General features: G+C 37.6%; 1 protein-coding gene across 4 annotated transcripts in view; it reads right to left on the reverse strand.

Annotated features, from left to right (window-relative positions):
• The window catches only part of Tbce (Tubulin-binding cofactor E), a 304,725-nt gene that overhangs the window by 79,493 nt on the left and 203,739 nt on the right, over positions 1-21,493 (reverse strand). For all 4 annotated transcript variants that reach the window (XM_067136490.2, XM_067136489.2, XM_067136488.2 and 1 more), the window contains one exon: positions 13,758-13,889. In XM_067136490.2, the coding sequence (XP_066992591.1) occupies positions 13,758-13,889 (132 nt within the window). The remainder of the gene's footprint in view (positions 1-13,757; positions 13,890-21,493) is intronic.

Genomic DNA, 21,493 nt, shown 5'->3' on the forward strand with positions numbered 1-21,493 from the left:
CCTCCGACTTCTTTATCTTCTTGACGAATCTATAGAACCACTTATCATAGTAAAAACTGTCGGACACCAGTGATATTGAAGTTATGAATATACAGACTTTACCACTCCTTATGAATTTGACTCATATATACTCCCTTATAACGAAATACCTGTAGACGGTTTTCGGTTACTGGATGTAGATAATCGAACAGTCCTTCCTACAAATACACCTATTCGGATACTAGTTACCGCTGCTGATGTAATCCATTCTTGGACAGTCCCAGCCTTAGGAGTAAAGGTTGATGCTACCCACCAATAATCAATTTAAAAAAAACATAGAGGGATTAAAAATACAATTATAAATTAAGGTTAAGTTATGAGTAAGTTCCCACCTTCCAATACTTATCAATTTCTATATAATAGACTTATTAATTACATAATATAATCCATATAACCTCTAGTACATGTTTCGTTCCGATTATGGAACATCTTCAGCTAAAATTGGTAAAATGGCAAGACAATTAAAATACATTGATGTTAAGATGATACATAAGCTAAAAGATATGATAAAATGGCTCGAAAATTAAAACATATGATAATGATGATGAGATAAAGTTCATTCATGTTGGTTAAAAACACAACAAGTCAGTTTTCAAATGGCGAATTAAAAACAGCGATAAGGTTCTTCATGTTGGAGGCGTGTACATTTTGTCGATCTTGAAGATAAATTGAAGAATACAGGATTTTCTTATATGTGATTTATCGGGGAAATCTTGATAAAATAACCGTAGTTGAAGTTGAGTTTGGTAGGATTATTGAAATGTGTCTGAAACGAGAAAAGGAGAAGTGAAATAGAAAATATTTTGAGGAGAAAACCTTGTTAAAAATGTATGTTCGCGAGAAAGAAGGATAATAGAGTTGATTACCTTAAAGACAATCTTGTCGTATTTAACGTCCTCCCTTACGCCGTGTTGTTAACTGACTGAGTCCTGTGTACGTGTGTGAGGTGCTTGCGGTGGGCGGGGAGTATTGGAGGGAGAGGTAAGTGACGTGAGGAGAGCGGGTGAAGTGTTGTGTAGGGTGGAGCTTACTGAGGAGTGGTGTTGTGATAGGCTAGGGGAAACGGACGGAAAGGTAGGGGGACAATTATGTAAGGTGGAGCTGTTCGGAAGGAGGTGTGTTGGTTGTTTGTTGGGATTCTTTTTGATGGTTTTTCTGGATGAGTCTAAATTGGTAGCCTCTTCTAATAATATATTTATGTTTTCCGTAATTTCGTTAACATTCTGGTTGGGATTTCGCTTCTGATCAATTTCAATATAGATATTTTCAAGGATATTCATTAATTTACCTTTGTTTAGCGTTTGTAGAATGGTTAAGTCCCTTTCTATCGATGTAAAATTGTGTTTATATTCGGTCATGTGAAGACTCATGGCCGAGTACTTCCTGTGTTTTTCGGCATTAATATGTTCTTGATATCTTACTGAGAAATTGCGGCCTGTTTGTCCGATATAAGAAGTGGCACAATTTGAGCATTTAAGCCTATATATCCCGGAATTTAAATATTTGTTATTACTTGCAATGCTTTGGTGATAGAATTTTGTAAAATTATCAAGAACACAAAATTAAAATCATCTTTCACCTTGAACTCTTTCGACGTCACTAATATGTATTCTACGATCCCCACGAAAGAAACTCTAAATATAATTAAGAACAACTTAAAGACACACAGAAAACTTAGTAACCATGAAATAGAAGAATTTATGTTACTCCTAGAATTCACACTTAACAATAATTATTTTTCCTTCAATAACACAGTATACCAACAAAGTGGTCTTCCTATGGGATCTCCAGCGTCAGGTATCCTTGCTGAAATATACATGGATCACTTAGAAAAACATAAAATTTTAAATGATGAAAAAGGCATCATTATCTGGCTAAGGTTTGTCGATGACATCTTCGCAATTATAGATGAACAAATCAATAGTAGCACTAATTTATTAGACCAAATCAACAGTTTAGACCCTTTCATAAAATTTACATTAGAAACTGAGAACAATAAAAAACTAAATTTCCTTGATTTAACAATCGAAAGGAAAGAAGAAAAGTTGGCCTTTACAATCTTTAGGAAACCGACTCAAACTATAAACACCATACGAAAAGATTCATACCATCCTGAGGCACATAAAAGGAGTTCCTTTTTAAGCATGTTAAACAGAGCCTTCAACATTCCCTTATCTAAAAACGACCTCCAAAAAGAAATTAATCTCATTTATAAAATAGCGATAAGCAACGGATACACAAAACACTACATAGATAGATTAGTGAATAAAATGAAGAATAAACCTCAAACGCAGCTAGTAAAAGAATATAAAAAGAAGAACTTCGCCACCTTTACTTATAATAACGGGAATATTTACCAGATTACTAACATTTTTAAGAAATTTAATTTCAATATTGCTTTCCGCACCAATAACAACAATCAACGGTTAATTTTCAATCACCAAAGCATTGCAAGTAATAACAAATATTTAAATTCCGGGATATATAGGCTTAAATGCTCAAATTGTGCCACTTCTTATATCGGACAAACAGGCCGCAATTTCTCAGTAAGATATCAAGAACATATTAATGCCGAAAAACACAGGAAGTACTCGGCCATGAGTCTTCACATGACCGAATATAAACACAATTTTACATCGATAGAAAGGGACTTAACCATTCTACAAACGCTAAACAAAGGTAAATTAATGAATATCCTTGAAAATATCTATATTGAAATTGATCAGAAGCGAAATCCCAACCAGAATGTTAACGAAATTACGGAAAACATAAATATATTATTAGAAGAGGCTACCAATTTAGACTCATCCAGAAAAACCATCAAAAAGAATCCCAACAAACAACCAACACACCTCCTTCCGAACAGCTCCACCTTACATAATTGTCCCCCTACCTTTCCGTCCGTTTCCCCTAGCCTATCACAACACCACTCCTCAGTAAGCTCCACCCTACACAACACTTCACCCGCTCTCCTCACGTCACTTACCTCTCCCTCCAATACTCCCCGCCCACCGCAAGCACCTCACACACGTACACAGGACTCAGTCAGTTAACAACACGGCGTAAGGGAGGACGTTAAATACGACAAGATTGTCTTTAAGGTAATCAACTCTATTATCCTTCTTTCTCGCGAACATACATTTTTAACAAGGTTTTCTCCTCAAAATATTTTCTATTTCACTTCTCCTTTTCTCGTTTCAGACACATTTCAATAATCCTACCAAACTCAACTTCAACTACGGTTATTTTATCAAGATTTCCCCGATAAATCACATATAAGAAAATCCTGTATTCTTCAATTTATCTTCAAGATCGACAAAATGTACACGCCTCCAACATGAAGAACCTTATCGCTGTTTTTAATTCGCCATTTGAAAACTGACTTGTTGTGTTTTTAACCAACATGAATGAACTTTATCTCATCATCATTATCATATGTTTTAATTTTCGAGCCATTTTATCATATCTTTTAGCTTATGTATCATCTTAACATCAATGTATTTTAATTGTCTTGCCATTTTACCAATTTTAGCTGAAGATGTTCCATAATCGGAACGAAACATGTACTAGAGGTTATATGGATTATATTATGTAATTAATAAGTCTATTATATAGAAATTGATAAGTATTGGAAGGTGGGAACTTACTCATAACTTAACCTTAGTTGTGTTGAGCCAATACGGAATAAACATGAGATTTATAAGCTACAATTATAAATATAAACTTTAACAATGCAAAACTCTAAATGTTTGAAAAAAATCATTTCCATGAGTACGAATTATAGAAACCAATACAGATAATCCTAATGCCCCCTCACAGACAGAAAATGTTTAAAAAATCATACTAAAATACAATTCATAATAAAAAATTAAAATATAAATAAAGCAATCCAAATAAATTTAACACAAATTCTAAACTCAACAATATAGACAATAAATGTTTACGTTTAGAACAAAAAGTTCACACTCCTATTAAAAATACTAAAATCAAGATAACTCAACTTATTACCATTGTTTTAGTAGTTTAACACAAGAACGGCCGACACTCTGGCACTCCTAAAACAGCCGTGGTGGTCAATTTGACCGCTGTATTGAAATTTAGTGTTTGGAAAGATTATACGGCATATTTTAATAGCACAATTTCTCAGGAAATATTTCCAAACTATGTCATCACTACTCTTTATTTACTGTTGTTATACAACAATATAGAACTTAACATTATTGGTATGAATTAAATCCTTTCATCCTACAGGGTAGGCCTACAAGTCTTTCTTGCTGTGATTAGCTACTTGACATTACAATTTACGCATACAAACTCTTTTCTTTTCCTTGTCCATGCATTTTCCACACACAGCTTTGTTACACAATGAGCACACATCCATTATTTTCTTGCCATTACAACGTGCTATCTGACGCTAACGCCTCTTCATTGTACTAGGTTCTTCCTTGTTGCCTCGTGACATTTCTGGATCATGGATTGTTGCCTTTTGTGGTTTCTTTCTTACATACAAGTCTCTTATTTCCTGAGCCAACTGAAACAAAAATGTTAGACTAATTTTCTATCCAGTGACACCTGTATAGAGTACTCGGGCATTTGTCCCTGCAAAATCTAGCAAATTGTAGAAAACCTGAACCGGCCAACGTCGGGATGGTGCTTTCGTTGCGTAAAAGCGCGCAATTTGATCTACTACGTCCACTCTGTATTTTGTTGCATTGTAATACTTATTTGTTTCAGGCAACTTCTTTTTGTGACTGCTGTCTACACTTACATTTGGATGCACCGTACTCAAACTGGTAACATTCTTTCGTTTCTTCCCTTGATACACAGCGAGTGTAGTGTCACCACGCTTCAACACTAAGGTGCTATATAAATCTGCATTCGAATTTCGCACTGCCTCAGGAACTTCTCGCCGTGATTTATTCACTGTACCCACAATACTTGTTCTCCTCTCTTTCAGTTTTTCTGCAATACTCACCAATGTAAAAAAAACTGTCAGTTGTTACATTTCTTCCCTTGTCCATGAATGGAGCAACAAGACGTAAAAGTACATTCTCAGATAAATGTCTGGCCAACTGGTCGTAATTCGTCCTTTCCGAGGTAAGGAAACGCATTCAAGATATATTTCGAATTTACATCCACGATGACCCATAATTTGACGCCAAACTTGTCAGGTTTGTTTGCCATGAATTGAGTGAATCTACATCTGCTTTTGATAGGAAATAGCTGTTCATCAATGCACATGTTTTCATCTGGCTTGTAGCGTAGATGACAGTTATCTATGAACTTATTCCAGACCTCTGACATAAGAGCAAACTTATCGTTCTGCAGACGCTAGATTTTCCCTTCACACCAAATACACCACGAGCGTAAAGTAATGCAATAAATGCATCCAGCTCTTCCAGTGAATTGGTCCAGATATTCTCTTGAAGTCTCCTCCTAGCCTCTGCCTCAGTACATTGCATCCAACTCTTCCAGTGAAATGGTCCAGATATTCTCTTGAAGTCTCCTCCTAGCCTCTACCTCAGTACAATTTTTTATATGACGAAGAATTGAGTCGTCAATCAACAGCTGAAAAGCACTTGCTACATAATCACAAACACTGCATTTAGCAAATGCAATAGGACCACTAGCTTCACGTAAGATGTTCTGCTCAGTACGTTTTGATGTCGAAGAAGCACCAACTTCAATAACATCCCATGGTAAACCATCACGAGAAATCAATTGATTGTTGACATTGTTCACAGGGAGTGTACTATTAGCTTCAGGAAAAGATGACAACTGCTAAGTGCACTTTCAACTGGAAAAAGGGAAAGAACTATTTTAGCAATTTGATAATTCCCTTATATTACTGAAAATAAGGTTCTATAACTAACAGAACAACGAAAGCCATATGTGAAACCCTACAACTAGAACAAAATAATCATATAAGTGCACTAACAATAAATCACATCATATTACATCATGATTTTTACTAACCTGATTTTCCTGTATTTTGGGGTGCATAAATTTCATTATCACACTCCATGACATCTGCACTTTCCCTCTCGGAATCACTGTGAACTGTACGTGGAATGTATTCCAGATCATCACTGTCTGCTGAATCATCGGATTCTTCAGGAACAGACTCATTTTCTGCAATATTTTGCAGTCTACGGAGTATCTTCTGCTCACTGAGCCCACGTGAACGGCGAGACATACGACTCCCAGTACACAACCACCAGTGCGCGAAAAGAATGGGTTGGATGTGTTTATCTTGAGCAGGATCAAGACCATTGTCGTAACGGACTTATTTATTTGTACAGTTCTAACAAAGTGCAGTGCTCCATTATTGTGAATAAATCTGTATTATTCTATAACAATATCGTAGCTCAAACACAAATCCATCAATCTATAAAATATTCCCAGTCAGTTTGACTGCTCCGGCCGTTCTAGGTAGGTCGATGATTTTTTACGCCACTGCTTGAGTTTTCAGTCTAAATAAAACGTTAACGAGAAGAACAGCTCACCACATGAGCATTTCGTGAACCTCCGGTCATAGGAATAAAAATCATGGACGTGGCAAAGTATTAAAGTTCCCCATCGGTCAAATTGACCACTGCGGCTGCTCTAGTGTTAATAAAAACACTGGTCTTGTAAACCAATATTAAGATATTTCTTCTAAAACTCAGAGGAAAGAAAATTCTTCTCACTAATCCCCAAAATTAATATTTTCACACTCAACTACCCTCTGAATCATAAATTTAAGTGTCCTTGTTTTCAATTTTCTTAACAGTTTCATTTTTATCCAAGCCAATCATCCTCTTGCTATAACCCTTATTATCATTGTACAAACATGTATTATCTCCATAACCGTTGGATTAATATCATCCTCCTTTTGATTTTCCTATATTCTATTCCTAATGAACTATTTTATACTTCTATAAAAACCCTTGTCATCATCGTACTATCAATCACCCAATTGCAACAGTCAAGTTTTAGGGAGGAAGGGGGTCTGAGATTGCTCTTGGTAAACTGTCAAAGTGTAGTAAATAAACAATTAAAATTCGGTACATTGATGGAATCTTATGAGACTGATGTGGTGATAGGAGTGGAATCGTGGTTGAAAGAAGGGGTGGGTAATAGAGAAGTATTTCCAGAAGGGTACACAGTCTATCGTAGAGACCGAGGAGATAAAAAGGGAGGGGGGGTGTTTATTCTGGTGAAGGAAACTTACTGTTCACATGAATGGTTTACCGATGAAAGGGATGAAATATTAGGGATAAAATTAGTTTGTGATAATATGAAGGAGGTGGGAATTATAGGAACATACAGGCCTGGAAGAGAGGAAAGAGACATGGAAATCTTTGAAAAAATAATAGATTATACTTGTAAAAACAATAATAATGATATGGTAATAATTGGGGGAGATCTAAATTTGCCTGAAGTTGAATGGAAAGGAGCTGCAAGTGAAGCCCATGAACAGAAACTGGCAAATAAGTTAATTTGGGAGGGAGGATTTACACAAGTAGTACAAGAACCGACTCGTCTCAATAACTTACTAGATGTATTCTTGGTTAAACCATGGGAAATTGTTGATAAAACTGAGGTAATTGAAGGAATAGGAGACCATAAGGCTGTAATAATGGATGTAGGACTCGTACCAAAAAGGCTTAATAAGAGGGTTACACAAGACAAGAAATTGTACAGAAAAACTAAAGTTGATGAATTTGGGACTTACCTTAACTCACAATTCAGTTGTTGGATAAGTGAAGGGAGTAACGTGGATACACTTTGGGCTAAATTTAAAGGAATTATTTGGGAAGGAGAGAAGAGATTTGTACCTGTTAAGAAGGGTAAAATGACCTCAGACCCTGTTTATTATACAAGGGAAATAAGAAAATTAAAAAGAAAATGTAGAATAGTAAACAGGAAAATCAAAGAGGGTAGGGAGAGTAGAGAAACTAGAAAACAGCTAATGAGGGAACTGAATAGAGTGAAAAAGGAAGCAAAAGAGAATTATATGAATGGCATACTTCAAGAGGGTAATGACCACAAAGGGAAATGGAAAAAGCTGTATTCATATATCAGGAATCAAAAAGGAAAAGGAATCCAAATTCCTACAATGGTGGGAGAAGGGGGTGAACACTATTTAACAGATACTGAGAAAGCAAACCTATTTAGTAGGGAATTTAGAGATTCAGTAGATGATTGTCAAGAGTTGGAAACCGAAACAGAAGATAGAGAGGGAGAGAGACAGAGGGAAACAAGAAGCTTCTCATTCACAAACGAAGATATTTTCAGAGAAATCCAACTGCTTCAGCAAGGAAAAGCAGCAGGGAGTGATCAAATTACTGGGGAGGTATTAAAGACAATGGGGTGGTACATAGTGCCTTATTTAAAATTTCTCTTTGACTATGTCATAAATAATAGTGTAATACCAAAGGAATGGAAGGAATCTATAATAATACCTATTTATAAAGGAAAGGGTGATAAAAGGAAACCAGAGAACTACAGACCAATCAGCCTGACCAGTATAGTTTGTAAAATTCTGGAGAGTTTAATATCGAAGTACATCAGAGGGATATGTGATGATAAAAATTGGTTCATGAGGAGCCAGTATGGATTTAGAAAGAAATTTTCTTGTGAGGCACAACTGGTGGGATTTCAGCAGGACATATCAGATCAGTTGGATTCAGGAGGTCAGTTAGATTGCATAGCCATAGATCTTTCCAAAGCCTTTGATAGAGTGGAACATGGAATATTATTAAAGAAATTGGAGGGAATAGGATTGGACGTAAGGGTTACACGTTGGATAAAAGCATTTCTAAATTCAAGGGTTCAGAAAGTCAAAGTAGGAAATAATGTATCTCAGGAAGAGAAAGTTTGGAAGGGAATTGCACAGGGTAGTATAATCGGTCCGTTACTTTTCTTAATATACGCAAATGATTTAGGGAACAATATAACATCAAAAATAAGATTGTATGCAGATGACATAATTGTTTATAGAGAAATAAACAACATTGAGGATTGTTCAGAATTACAAAGGGACCTTGAAAGTATCCAACAATGGGTTGAAGAAAATAATATGAAGGTTAATGGAGGCAAATCAACTGTTACAACTTTTACAAACAGGAGCTTTAAAACTGAATTTGAATATACTTTGGATGAGGTAGTTATCCCAAAAGATGGCAAGTGCAAATACTTAGGTGTGAGATTTGAAAGTAATTTGCACTGGAAGGGTCATATTGATGACATTGTTGGGAAAGCATACAGATCATTACATGTCATAATGAGGCTACTTAAAGGATGCAACAAAGAATTAAAAGAAAAAAGTTACTTGAGTATGGTTCGTCCATTATTGGAATATGCAAACAGTGTTTGGGATCCTCACCAAGAATACCTAATAAAAGAAATAGATAGTGTGCAGAGGAAAGCAGCAAGATTTGTAACAGGGGATTTCAGGAGAAAGAGTAGTGTATCAGAAATGTTAAAGGAACTTGGGTGGGAAACTTTAAGTAAGAGAAGGGAGAAAACTAGACTTACAGGATTATATAGAGCCTATACAGGAGAAGAGGCATGGGGAGATATCCGTGAGAGGCTTCAGTTGGAAAATAATTATATCGGCAGGACTGACCACAAATATAAAATTAGAAGGAATTTTAGCAGAAGCGATTGGGGTAAATTTTCATTCATTGGGAAGGGTGTGAAGGAGTGGAACAGTTTACCAGGGGTAGTGTTTGATCCTTTTCCAAAATCTGTACAGATATTCAAGAAGAGAATAAACAGCAACAGGGAAAATAAATGAAATGTTAGAGGGCATTCGACCAGTGCAGGTTATTGTATATAAAAAAATGTGTGTGAATAAATTAATTCCATCCCCTGGTCTAAGGAGTTTGGACAGCCAAAGTAGGGGACTGCCTGTAGGGGTGAAGTACAGTGGGGACTTCGAGGGCCCTGGGACCGCTACGGTAGCTGTGAAGGCCCTTCAGGAACTCTGAAAAGTGGTGGCAAAAGGGGCTCTGGTTAAGACGCAGCAGGTCGTTATGCTACTTAGGATCCAGAATGGGTAAAAAAAAAAAAAAGTAAATAAATAAATGCAATGTAAATATTAATGTTATACCAGTTGTATAGTATCATTTGAAGTAATTCCACATACTGTATATCAGTTGACTATATTTGTAAGTAGGACAGGATATATTATAAGTAGAATTTTGTAAACAATATAAATTTATTAAGGATGAGCTGTGTGTTTAATAGAAAACATTGTTAGCGTAAATTGTATAATATTGTATTATAGGAAAAATTTTCTTCTCTTGTTAATTTAATATTTAGTGCTTGACAATAATGTATTTTAGTGTACCATTTGCCACCGAGGTAGACACCTCATTTGCAAATAAAGAGATTTTGATTTGATATTCTAATAATTTCATCAATAAGAGATCCACGTCTTACTAACATACTTACCAAAAATATGGATCTCGTATCTATTGATCTAATATTTAGTTCTTTAAATACAGAAGCCACCCCCCATCTAATTAAACTTTACAATAAACCAAATCACTTAATTACCTTAATACTAGTAAACTACTTATTTCTTACCTTAATTGTAATTGTAAAAATCACAAATATCTTCCAAGGCCCCTTACGACAAAAATTTTAATGGCCAAACCTATACGAGTATCACACCCTTTATTTAAAATTGCTAATAACGCCTTAGTAGATCTTCCAGCACCTTCCAATATTTCCGCTTGATGAAATTTTGGTTCCCTCCAGGTCCTCAATTATGATCAGTGGAAAATTGGTAAATAAAAATGTAAACAGCCTACAGGATGAATTTCAAACAATTGTTTAGGAGTGTGAAAACAGGTATGTACCTTTAAGATGGTAAGGACCCATGAAATGAAATGAAATGAAATGTCGTATGGCTTTTAGTGCCGGGATATCCCAGGACAGGACAGGTTCGGCTCGCCAAGTGCAAGTCTTTCTATTTGACGCCCTTAGGCAACCTGTGTGTCGTGATGAGGATGAAATGATGATGAAGACAACACATACACCCAGCCCCCATGCCATTGGAATTAACCAAGGTTAAAATCCCCGACCCGGCTGGGAATCGAAGCCGGGACCCTCTGAACCGAAGGCCGGTACGCTGACCGTTCAGCCAACGAGTTGGACGCAAGGACCCATTATAACAGGGAAAGAAAGAGATTAACCCTTTCACTCCGGTGGACTGCTGTAGCAGTCGTGCTGGAGCCGTGCCTCATAGCTGGTTGAATGCTGTAGAAGTCACGTGACTTTCAGCTGTTTTCATTTCACTACGATAAACTGCTGGAGAAGTTCGGCCTTGGATGTCTCCCGTGAGTGTCTTTGGAGTCTATCGTGAAGAATATGATCACCAGATGACAGAAGCAACTAGTTCGAAGACGAAAGGAACGTATCCTGTATGCTACTCACTTCGCGCCTAGTTGCTTCCCAGTGCTGACATGCTTGTGCTTCCTGACTTATCTTTCAATCACTTTGAAATTTTGAAAGTCCTGATGACGGAGGAAAGATATACTGCGGAGAAAGCTGTTGCCCTCATATTGGGTAGAGACTCTGAAGAAGATGACGAGTTATTTGTCTTCTGATTCTGCTGATGGAACGACTTCAATCACACCTATTTCAGGCATGTTTTCTACTCAAGTTACCTCTTCATCATCTAAAAAGTCGGCCTACTTTGACGATTCAACTGAAGATGAAGATCAAGTGCCTGAACCATCAAGCAGAAAACTAAATTGGAAAAAGGAGAACTTGAATCCGAAGAAACATAAGTTCGACGCAGCTAATTCCGGATTGAAAAGTTTAGTAGACAAAGCCAGCAGAGTGAAAAGTTCTAAAAATATAATCATAAGAATTTCACCGAATGTGCATTTCAAATAATATACTTTTAAACTCTGCCTGTCTTCTTCTTATGTCACGGGACAACTGTGGAAGGGAGAGAGGAGCAAGAAGAGTATTCCGTACAGCGGGTTTGGCGAGCCACTCGCTGCTCGCGTCCAGAGGGTCATGCCACCATTCTTGTTATGCCAGAGTAAAAGGGTTAAGGAGGTGGTGCAGGTTAGAAAGAGTTAGGAATGGTTGCAGGAACCTGCTAGGAAATTGAATTTAGCAAGAAAGTCAGCTAAAGATAATGACAAACATAACTGGCAGCATTATGAATTTTAGAGAACAATAAAAGGATACACATTCCAGGGATCATTGTTGAACAAGGGAAGTGTATATGTGAGGATGTACAGAAGGCTGAAATATTCACTCAGCAGTATGTAAAGCTAATTGGCTATAAAGATAATGTACAAGCAGAGGGGGCAACTAATGCTGGTGAATTACTGAAATTTACCTATGATAAAAGATATTTACAAAAAGATACAAAACCTGTAAGCTAGAGAATCAGTTTGGATTGACAAGATTTCTGGGGATATACTAAAAGCAATGAGTTGGGATATAGCAGATATTTTAGATTCAGGGGGTCAAATGGACAGTATTGTTTTTGACATATACAAGAATTTTGTTAGGGTAGATCATGGAAGATTACTGACAAAAATGAGGACTATTGGATTAGACAAAAGAATGGTTCATTAGGTGGCTACATGTTCAGAAAACCAAACTAAGAGAATTAGCATAGATGAAGCATTATGTGATCCTGCAATGATTATGATAAAAGAGGGGGGAGTGTCACGCTGGGCAGTATTATTGGATCTTTATATATATGACACAAGTAAAGAACTGAAATCACAGATAATGCTTTTTGCGGTTGTTGTTGTACTGTATCGAGTAGTAAGTTACAAGATTGTGAGCAACTACATGAAGACCTAGACAATGTTATGAAGATAATAGAATGAAAAGTCAAGTTTTAATTTTCACCAAGAGGAAAAGCCCTCCCAGTTTCAAATACTGTGTTGAAGGAGTGATGTTATCTCATGGTGATCACTGTAAGTACCTAGGTGTACATATAAAGAATGATGTTCTATGGGGTAATCACATTAACGAGCTTGTAAAGAAATTACAATTTGCTTTACGTCCCACCAACACATATATCTTGCAACATTCTGAGAAGAAAAAAAAGGTCCAATGTCAGGTGATGTTGAAAACTAACACATGCTCTGAAGGAGAGGAGTGGATATTGGAAGTGGAGAGGAATTGTAAATTGCAAAATAATAGAAGAGAAAGTGGGAATGAATGGCAACTTACAGAATGTGTGACTGTGATATTTTTGACAGCTCATCTGTAACTGTAAAGTTCTTCTGTCTTATCTTGAAATAATTAAATATACAATCTATCATCTCTTAATCTTCATAGTTTTCTTACACTCTACAACTGAGTCCTTCAGTTTGTCTCAGTCACCTCGAGTGACCTCTAATAACTACATAGTTTTATTACAAAGAGACTGAAAAGTTTCAGAGTTATAAATAATTCTGATCAGGTAAAGAAAAAAAAAAAGGCTAACTGAAGTGTGAAATCAATGAAACGGTAATGTGGTGGAGGATAGTTCTGTGTGTGGTGTGTGAGCTGCAGCTATGTTGGGGACAGCACAAACACCCAATCCTTCAGATAAGGGAATTAAACGTTCATGATTAAAATCCCATGATCCAGCCTGGAATTAAACAATGTAAACCAAGGCCAAGGTGCTGATTAGTTGGCAACACAGCCGGACTTCACACCAAATGCCAATTGGCTCGAGGTCAGTTATTCAGTGCCAAACATACCTTAAGGCTTTCAATTCTAGCAATGATCAGCTGACGATTAGTTGCACGATTCTCTACTTCCATCAATGGATTTTCCATTATCTTGAGATTCTCCAACTGTTTGAGTTTATCCAATTCACATATGGACTGCCACTGAAAAAAAAAAAAAGAACAGTTATTTCTTCACAAGACAGTCCTACTAATATCCAAAATCTACATGTATACATTTGTACAGCACCCCTCATATTTTAATTAGACATGGGCCTTATAATGGTAGGGTGGGGTGAAATTCTTCTAGGGCTTTTGCTTCCAATGTCTAGCTAGTATCAAGTAGTTAGACTGCGATGGTAGTCTTCACAGATGTGGAGGTAGTTGTTCTAAACTCCATAGATGGCAGCAACATGACCATGAAGTTGAAGATTCGTACACCCTACTGAATTTCTATTTGAAATTGAATATGACACCTTAACTGATTGCTCCTCAATCGATTTCAAGCAAGTGATATTTTCCATGATGATGTTTTCAATACGGGGTCCAAATTCATAATTTGTTTTAAATTTTGGTTACCATCAAAGTTGTGTGTTGTGGTAGATGGTTTTAGTTTTAAATAAGTGGAAGAAAACAAAAAAAAATTCCTGCACAGTGAAGGATTTCAAACCATCTAGAAACAAATGATGGTTAAGAATATAAGGGAATCGCTTGGTCTTCAGTTGCAGAACTCTGAGTTTGGATTTTATATTTTTCACATTACTGTCAAACAGCATAGAACCAACCAGATTTTTTGCATCCTTTTTATGCTACTTCACGTATAAATTCAATTACATTAAGAATTAAAATGGCATATGATTTTTCAAGTGTTTCCTCTGATTTTCATGTTCTGAACTCTCATGGTGGCTGAGGGGAAAAAAAAAAAAAACAGTCAACTCAACCCAGCAAATAGGATCAAGTAAGCCATTGCTTTTAACGTACAAGGAAATGAGGTCTGTTTTTTTTTTTTTTTTTTTTTGCTATTTGTTTTTACGTCACACCGACACAGATAGGTCTGATGGCGACGATGGGACAGGAAAGGCCTAGGAATGGGAAGGAAGCGGCCGTGGCCTTAATTAAGGTACAGCCCCAAAGGCCTACGAATGGGAAGGAAGCGGCCATGGCCTTAATTAAGGTACAACCCCAGCATTTGCTTGGTGTGAAAATGGGAAACCATGGAAAACCATCTTCAGGGGTGCCGACAGTGGGGTTCGAACCCACTATCTCCTGGATGCGAGCTCACACTGCGCACTCCTAACCACACGGCCAACTCGCCCGGTAATGAGGTTTTGCTCAGATGCTAGTTGGTCTTGACCATCTTACATGGTTGAGTGTATTTTTCATCACTCATTAGGTAAGATATTCTGAGATGGGAAAATTTCACATTATACAAGTTTCAACATTTAATACATTTAATTTACGCATTGCCTGACATAAAATTACACCTCTGGACCCTCATGTGGGGTACTAACATGATGGTGCCATACCAGCAGATGTGTAAATTTCTTGATTAGCTTCATATTGACTTCTAAATATACAGGGTGATTTTACAAATGATTTTGTTGGGTCTTGGATGAATGTATTTCACTAAGTACATACAAAATACTGAATGATACTTTGTATGAATAAGCAGATTGTCAAGTTTCTTACACATCATTACAAATGTCTTATGTGTCCTTCTTGTGTTACATGACACACATCTATGCGGTAGTCAAGTTCGAACCATACAAGTTCGAGCACACCCCTGTCAATGTTCACCAGCACAGCAGTGATACCATCCTGGAGTTCAGCCAATGTTGTCAGCAGAGGAAGTACAGTAGAACCTCGATAATTTGAAATCGGTTAATTCAAAATCCCGCCTAATTCGAAGAAGCTCTCCTTACCGGAAACATGAGACACAGTTTTGCATATTATTTAAATTGTTTAATTCGAAATACGGATAATTCGTAATTCGAAGTACAATGTCGGCCCCATTACCAAAATTCAGACTTAATACAAAACTGCCTTTACATTTTAAAACAATAGTATGGTACAGAGTAATTTCAACTTGTAATTTATCCGCGTCATAATAGAACGCATGTTCCGGAACGTGGAGGGGTAGCTTTCCGCACTTACAGTTACTTCGGTGGGTCTACAGTGCGGTTCATGATTGCTAAGTTGAATGAAATCAGAATTCTATTGTATTCAACCTTTTAAGGAATGCCGTAATATCACGCAACAGGCAGTATGCGGAAAAACAGAATCCGCGAACAATGGTGATGCCGACAGTTGACGAAAAATCGTGGCTCATATAATAAATTCGTAGGCACCGAACAATATTGTCATTGCCGATAAAACTGCATTGCTTTATTTTAATGCGAGCCCAAACGGTCTTATGGTTTTAAAGGAGAAAATGCCAGCCGGGGAATTGTACACGGGTGGGGGATGGGGGTCATTGTAGTGCGTTGCAATGCACATGGAAGGTAGAAACTTTATCCCCACGTCATAGGAAAGTTCGATAAGTCTGATAATCTGTTAGGTTTTCTGGGGATTTTTCAATGATACACACCACTATCTGACCTGTAGTGAACTAAGTATTTCTAGGCCTAGGATAGAGAAAGTAAAATCTGTCTGCAGCATGTAAAAATGCAAACAGTACAGAAATCCAAAAAATAATGCATTTGCACAGTGGAACCAACATAATTTATCCTCGTCTTTGAATTGTGTGATTTTTTCTCTTTTGTTGCGTGAGGTTGTTTGTCAGTGATTTATCCAGGTGTATTATTTGAACATTGTAAATGCACTTTGTTGGATATATTTCGGAAATAGTTTTTTCCATGGCATTTGAAAGGTTTAAACTGTGAATCGAGGTGATTGCATGTATTAATGGGTCTTAGGATACTTTTTGACGCGGCAAGTGTTCACATTTCTGAAGAACGAGAGAAGTGCCATGGCGGGAAATTGTACAAGGATAGAGTCATAGGAAAGTTTGATTTTAAGGGCATCGGGTACTTTCTGTGTAAATACAAGGCATCTAAAATGCATACAGTATAGTAATCCAATGATTAAAGCACTTGCACATGGGAGCCAGCATAGATTTCTCCTCGTCTTTGAATCGTACTTTTTTTCTCTTTCTTTCATTGCGTGAGATTATGTTTATCAGTGAGATATCCAAGTGCATTATTTGAATACCTTCTTGGATACATTTTGGAAATAGTTCTTTTTTCATGGCATTTGAAAGGTATAAACTGTGAATCAAGGTTAACTGCATGCAGTAATGGGCCTTAGAATATTTTGTAACACGGCAAGGGTTGGTACTTCTGAATTGCAAATTGGCGGTTAATTCTAAATCACGTAATTCGAAATCCGATTTTTGAGTCCCAACGGCTTCGAATTAACGAGGTTTTACTGTATGTAAACAATGTATTTCATGTATCCCCACAGAAAAAAATCGCAAACTGTGTTATTTTGTTCATGCAAAGGAGTCTGAATTATTTTAATGTGTTTTTTGTCCTTGTCCTTTGTGCTTGATCTTAAAAACTTTTCGGCTGATGATGTCTACAAGATAGATGAAACATGTTCCGTTATATTTTTAAAAAAATGTTATTTAAATAATTAAAATAAACCTTTTAGTATTGTTAAGGTGGAACATTTGACCATACCTTTAAAGTTTGGGTAAGAGTCGGTACTTATGGCATAGCCGTGTGGATTGGTCAAAATTGTGCAACCTGGGAAACAGTGACTATATCAGTAATGACAGATCAGTAAAGAAGTGTTGCAACTAGTGGCTTGGAAACCCGGAGTACAATTGGGAAGTATAGGCTGAAACTGAAATTCATCAATGTGGATGAACGCGAGAGTTTGCTTATTTTTGTATCAAACGCTCAGTAACCAATCCGAAACCTCAGGTTTTGAACCAGGTTGCGTTGGCTGAGAGACACTTGGAGATGCATTAGGTAAAGCTACCAAGAGATGCTACAGCCATGTGGAACAAGCCTACATATATATGTATGCGCGTGGCGTAGATTACTACTTCATTACAAAAGCATTACAGAGTCAATACGACTTCATTACAAAGGCATTACGGAGTCACTACTGTGAAAGTTCATTTTGGACTGATTAAGAGGTTATTAAAACTTCATTTTCTGTGGAAGACGTTACGCGGTTTTAATTAGCTCGTTCATTCTCTGGGGGAACGTACAGTGTATGGTGATTTATATGTGTAATCTGGAGTTAATGTGTTAGTGAGCACAGAACTGAATATTGCTAGAGGAAACAGTAGGCTAAGTGTTAATTGCTTGGTCATTCATTTATTCAACATGGCATTCGTTGTACATTTACTCTACATTGTGAAGTTGTGGACAGATTCACACAGTATAGTGAGCAATTTTTTTCTTTTTTTTACCTCATGAAGTTATAATACATGGTAAGAAAGGGGACAGCAATCTCATCCATTCAATCTGAAGACTGGTCTTTAAAACTACATACATACGTCTGTGAACCATGAAGGCGACTCATGTACATTAATGTCCTGGAGCGACGTGAGAGGCCCGCTACCAATCTTTGGAAATAGTTGCTGGAAGCTTGGAGGCCACAAAGCGTCAGTGAAGAGAAAGTGTGTAATTAAGGTTACGGATGACCTTCGCAAAGGAGGGGTATCCAAGCGTAAGGAAAGTCGTTGTACCTATTCCTACTATTACCTTGAGGTATGTTATAAGAAAAGATGTGTATCAAAACAGAGCGTATCTAAATTGTTGGTATATTGTACATTTGCGGTTTGTAGATTGTGGGTGTTTTACTGTAAGCAACAAAATGATCCGGTCTCATCACGTGATGATCATTGCTGTTTTGCTGTTTCTGGAGTAAATTCAAATAGTGAAACATAACGTAAATTTTGTCTATTGGTGGAGCAGAGAAGGACCTGGCACGCTAACCAGATTCTATTTCAAGGTTAAACAATAGCAGGTAAAGTAATGAAACAAATCTGTAGCCTCGTCAGCCCGATGACCGTCGCCTTGGAAGAAGGATTTCGTTCATGCTCAACCAAATTATTTATTTCTGCAAGTATTTTGCAGATGTTGCACATCCTTGTTATATATATATAATTCACTGGGGCCATCAAGGACCACGTTAAGTCTTGTTGCATTTGGCCTTCTTTAGAGCCCAAATTTCCCTCATTCTTTGTGAGTGGGCCTGCTTACGCTCCTCTCTCCAAGGGGCACCGTGTCTTCTCTTCGGTTGCTCGTCTCGGTTTAGCCCGTTTGTCAATATTTCCTTGGGGAAGAGATCTCTACTGAGGGCGTCTTCAGCTGAGATATGTAGCATTTGCAGGTCTTCTTTGGTATTTCTAAACCAGGGAATTGTGGTTTTGGGGTTTGAATCAAAAAAGCGAAAGATTTCTTTAGTTAACTTTCTTCCGTCCATTCTTTTCAGATGATGATTTTTCTGATTGTGTTGGTAATTTTCTCTATTTTGCTGTAGACTTCCTTGTTGGATCTCTTTTGATGGATTCCATTTCTGTACTTTGATCCCAAGATTCCTCTCACAATTTTGCGTTCTCTTTTCTTGAGTTCTTCAAGGAGTCCTTTGTTAGCATTTAGAGACAGGGTTTCGGCTGCATACAGAACTACTGGCTTCAGAACTGTTTCATAGTGACGTATTTTGGTGTTTTGGGAAAGGCATTTTTTGCTGTAGATTGTGCGAGATGGATGGTAGGCTATTTCCAGTTTGCGTACTCGCTCCTGAAGTGCTTCTTTGTCCAGTCCATTTTTCATGATGATCTCACCCAGGTATTTGAATTTGTCTACTCGGGTGATGTCCCCGTATTTTGTATGGAGTTTTGGTGGAGCCTCTTTGATGTTAGTCATTACTTCTGTTTTCTCAAACGATATCTGCAAACCAGTTTGTTCGGCAATTTCCTTTAACATTTCAACTTGAGCTCTAGCGGTTTCTATGTCGTTTGAGAGAACAGCAATATCATCGGCAAATGCTAAGCAGTCTGTTGCGATCCCCTTGGATTTGGTTCCTATTCACAATGGACTGTAGTTGGTTTCCTTTAATCTCACCCGCCAGGTTCTGATGATCTTTTCAAGAACACAGTTGAAGAGTATCGGGGATAGCCCATCACCTTGTCGGACTCTTATTTTGATGTCAAAAAGGAATGCGAGAGACATCCGTGGAACTTCACCTTGGATTTTGTATCGGTCAGGGTGGCTCTAATGAATGCCAGCAGTTTCAAATCAACTCCAAATTCATTTAAGATGTTTAGCGGGACTTCCCGGTTAATGGAGTCGAACGCATTCTTAAAGTCCACAAAGACAGACACATACTGCTTGGACCTTAGTGTACAATATCTGATGATCGTTTTGAGATTTTGAATCTGTTCAGCTGTTGAGCGACCTTTTCTGAACCCTCCTTGGTATTCACCTATTTGATGTTCGACTTGTGCTTCCAAACACTCCAGGATGGCAAGTGATAGAATTTTGTAAGTCACGGGTAGCAAAGATATTCCTCTGTAGTTGTTGATGTTCTTCATGCTGCCTTTTTTGTGTAATGGGTAGATCAAAGCTATTTTCCAATCTTCGGGTAGGGTCTCCTTGTTCCAAATTTCTTCTATTTGCTTTTGCAAGATATCAAGTGATTCCTCTGGGGCATATTTCCATAGTTCTGCTACTACCAAGTCTTCCCCTGGCGCTTTGTTATTTTTGAGACGGGCAATGTGGCGCTTGATTTCATCTCTGTCGGGTGGTCTGGAATCTGGGTACCTGAGTAAGGGTTCCTTGGTCTCAATGGCACTTTACGGTTTAGAGCAATTAAGTAAATTCTTGAAGTAATCTGCCAGAATGCTGCAATTTTCTTCATTTGACGTCGCCAGTGTGCCGTCCTTTTGCTCAAAGCATAGAGATGCTGGTTTATAGCCAGTGAGTTTGCGTTTGAAGGCTCTGTAGTACTCTCTGCTTTCATTCTTCCTAAAGTTTTGTTCTATCTTTTCAATGAGAGATTTTTCGTATTTACGTTTCTCAGTTCTGAACACCCTAGCTGCTTGGGCACGTTGGATTTTGTAGGTTTCCCAATCATTTTCTGATTTCGTAGAGTAGTACTGTTTCCACGCATTGAGTATTTCTTGGAGGACTGATTCGCAGGTACTATTCCACCAGGCATGCTTTTTGCTTCTCTTGATTTCTGCAACGTCTTTGGCGGCCTCAACAAGGAGACTTTTGGTATTGTTAAAGTCACAGTCATTTGGTCTAGCCTTCTCCTGGAACTCCTCGACCCTTTGCCGAAGTTTATCATTGTCGAAGTGTGTGATCTGTTTAGTTGTCTTCCTTGTGTTTGCGGGAATTGGTTTGAATTTGATAAGAGAGATATAATGATCTGAGGCCACATTGATGCCTTTCTTTACCTTGACATTCATAATCTCAGGGCTGTTTCTCCTGGAGATTGCAACATGATCAATTTGGAACTCTCCGAGAGCTTGGACGGGAGAACGCCAAGTCATTTGCTTTCTGGGTAGATGGCGAAAGTGGGTCGACATGACCTGCAGGTTGTGATTTTCGCAAATGGACACCAGTCTTTTGCCGTTGGGATTGGTTCTTTTGTGAGCAGGGTAATTTCCTATAACTTTCTTGTACTTCTGTTCACGACCTAGTTGGGCATTGAAGTCACCCAAAAGAAGCTTGACATGGTGTTTGGGGATTTTGTTTAATTTTTCATCCAGTAGGTCCCAGAAATTATCAACTTCGCCTGGATCA

Source organism: Anabrus simplex, chromosome 1 (genome assembly GCF_040414725.1).
Source record: "Anabrus simplex isolate iqAnaSimp1 chromosome 1, ASM4041472v1, whole genome shotgun sequence".
Taxonomy (NCBI): Eukaryota; Metazoa; Arthropoda; class Insecta; order Orthoptera; family Tettigoniidae; genus Anabrus; species Anabrus simplex.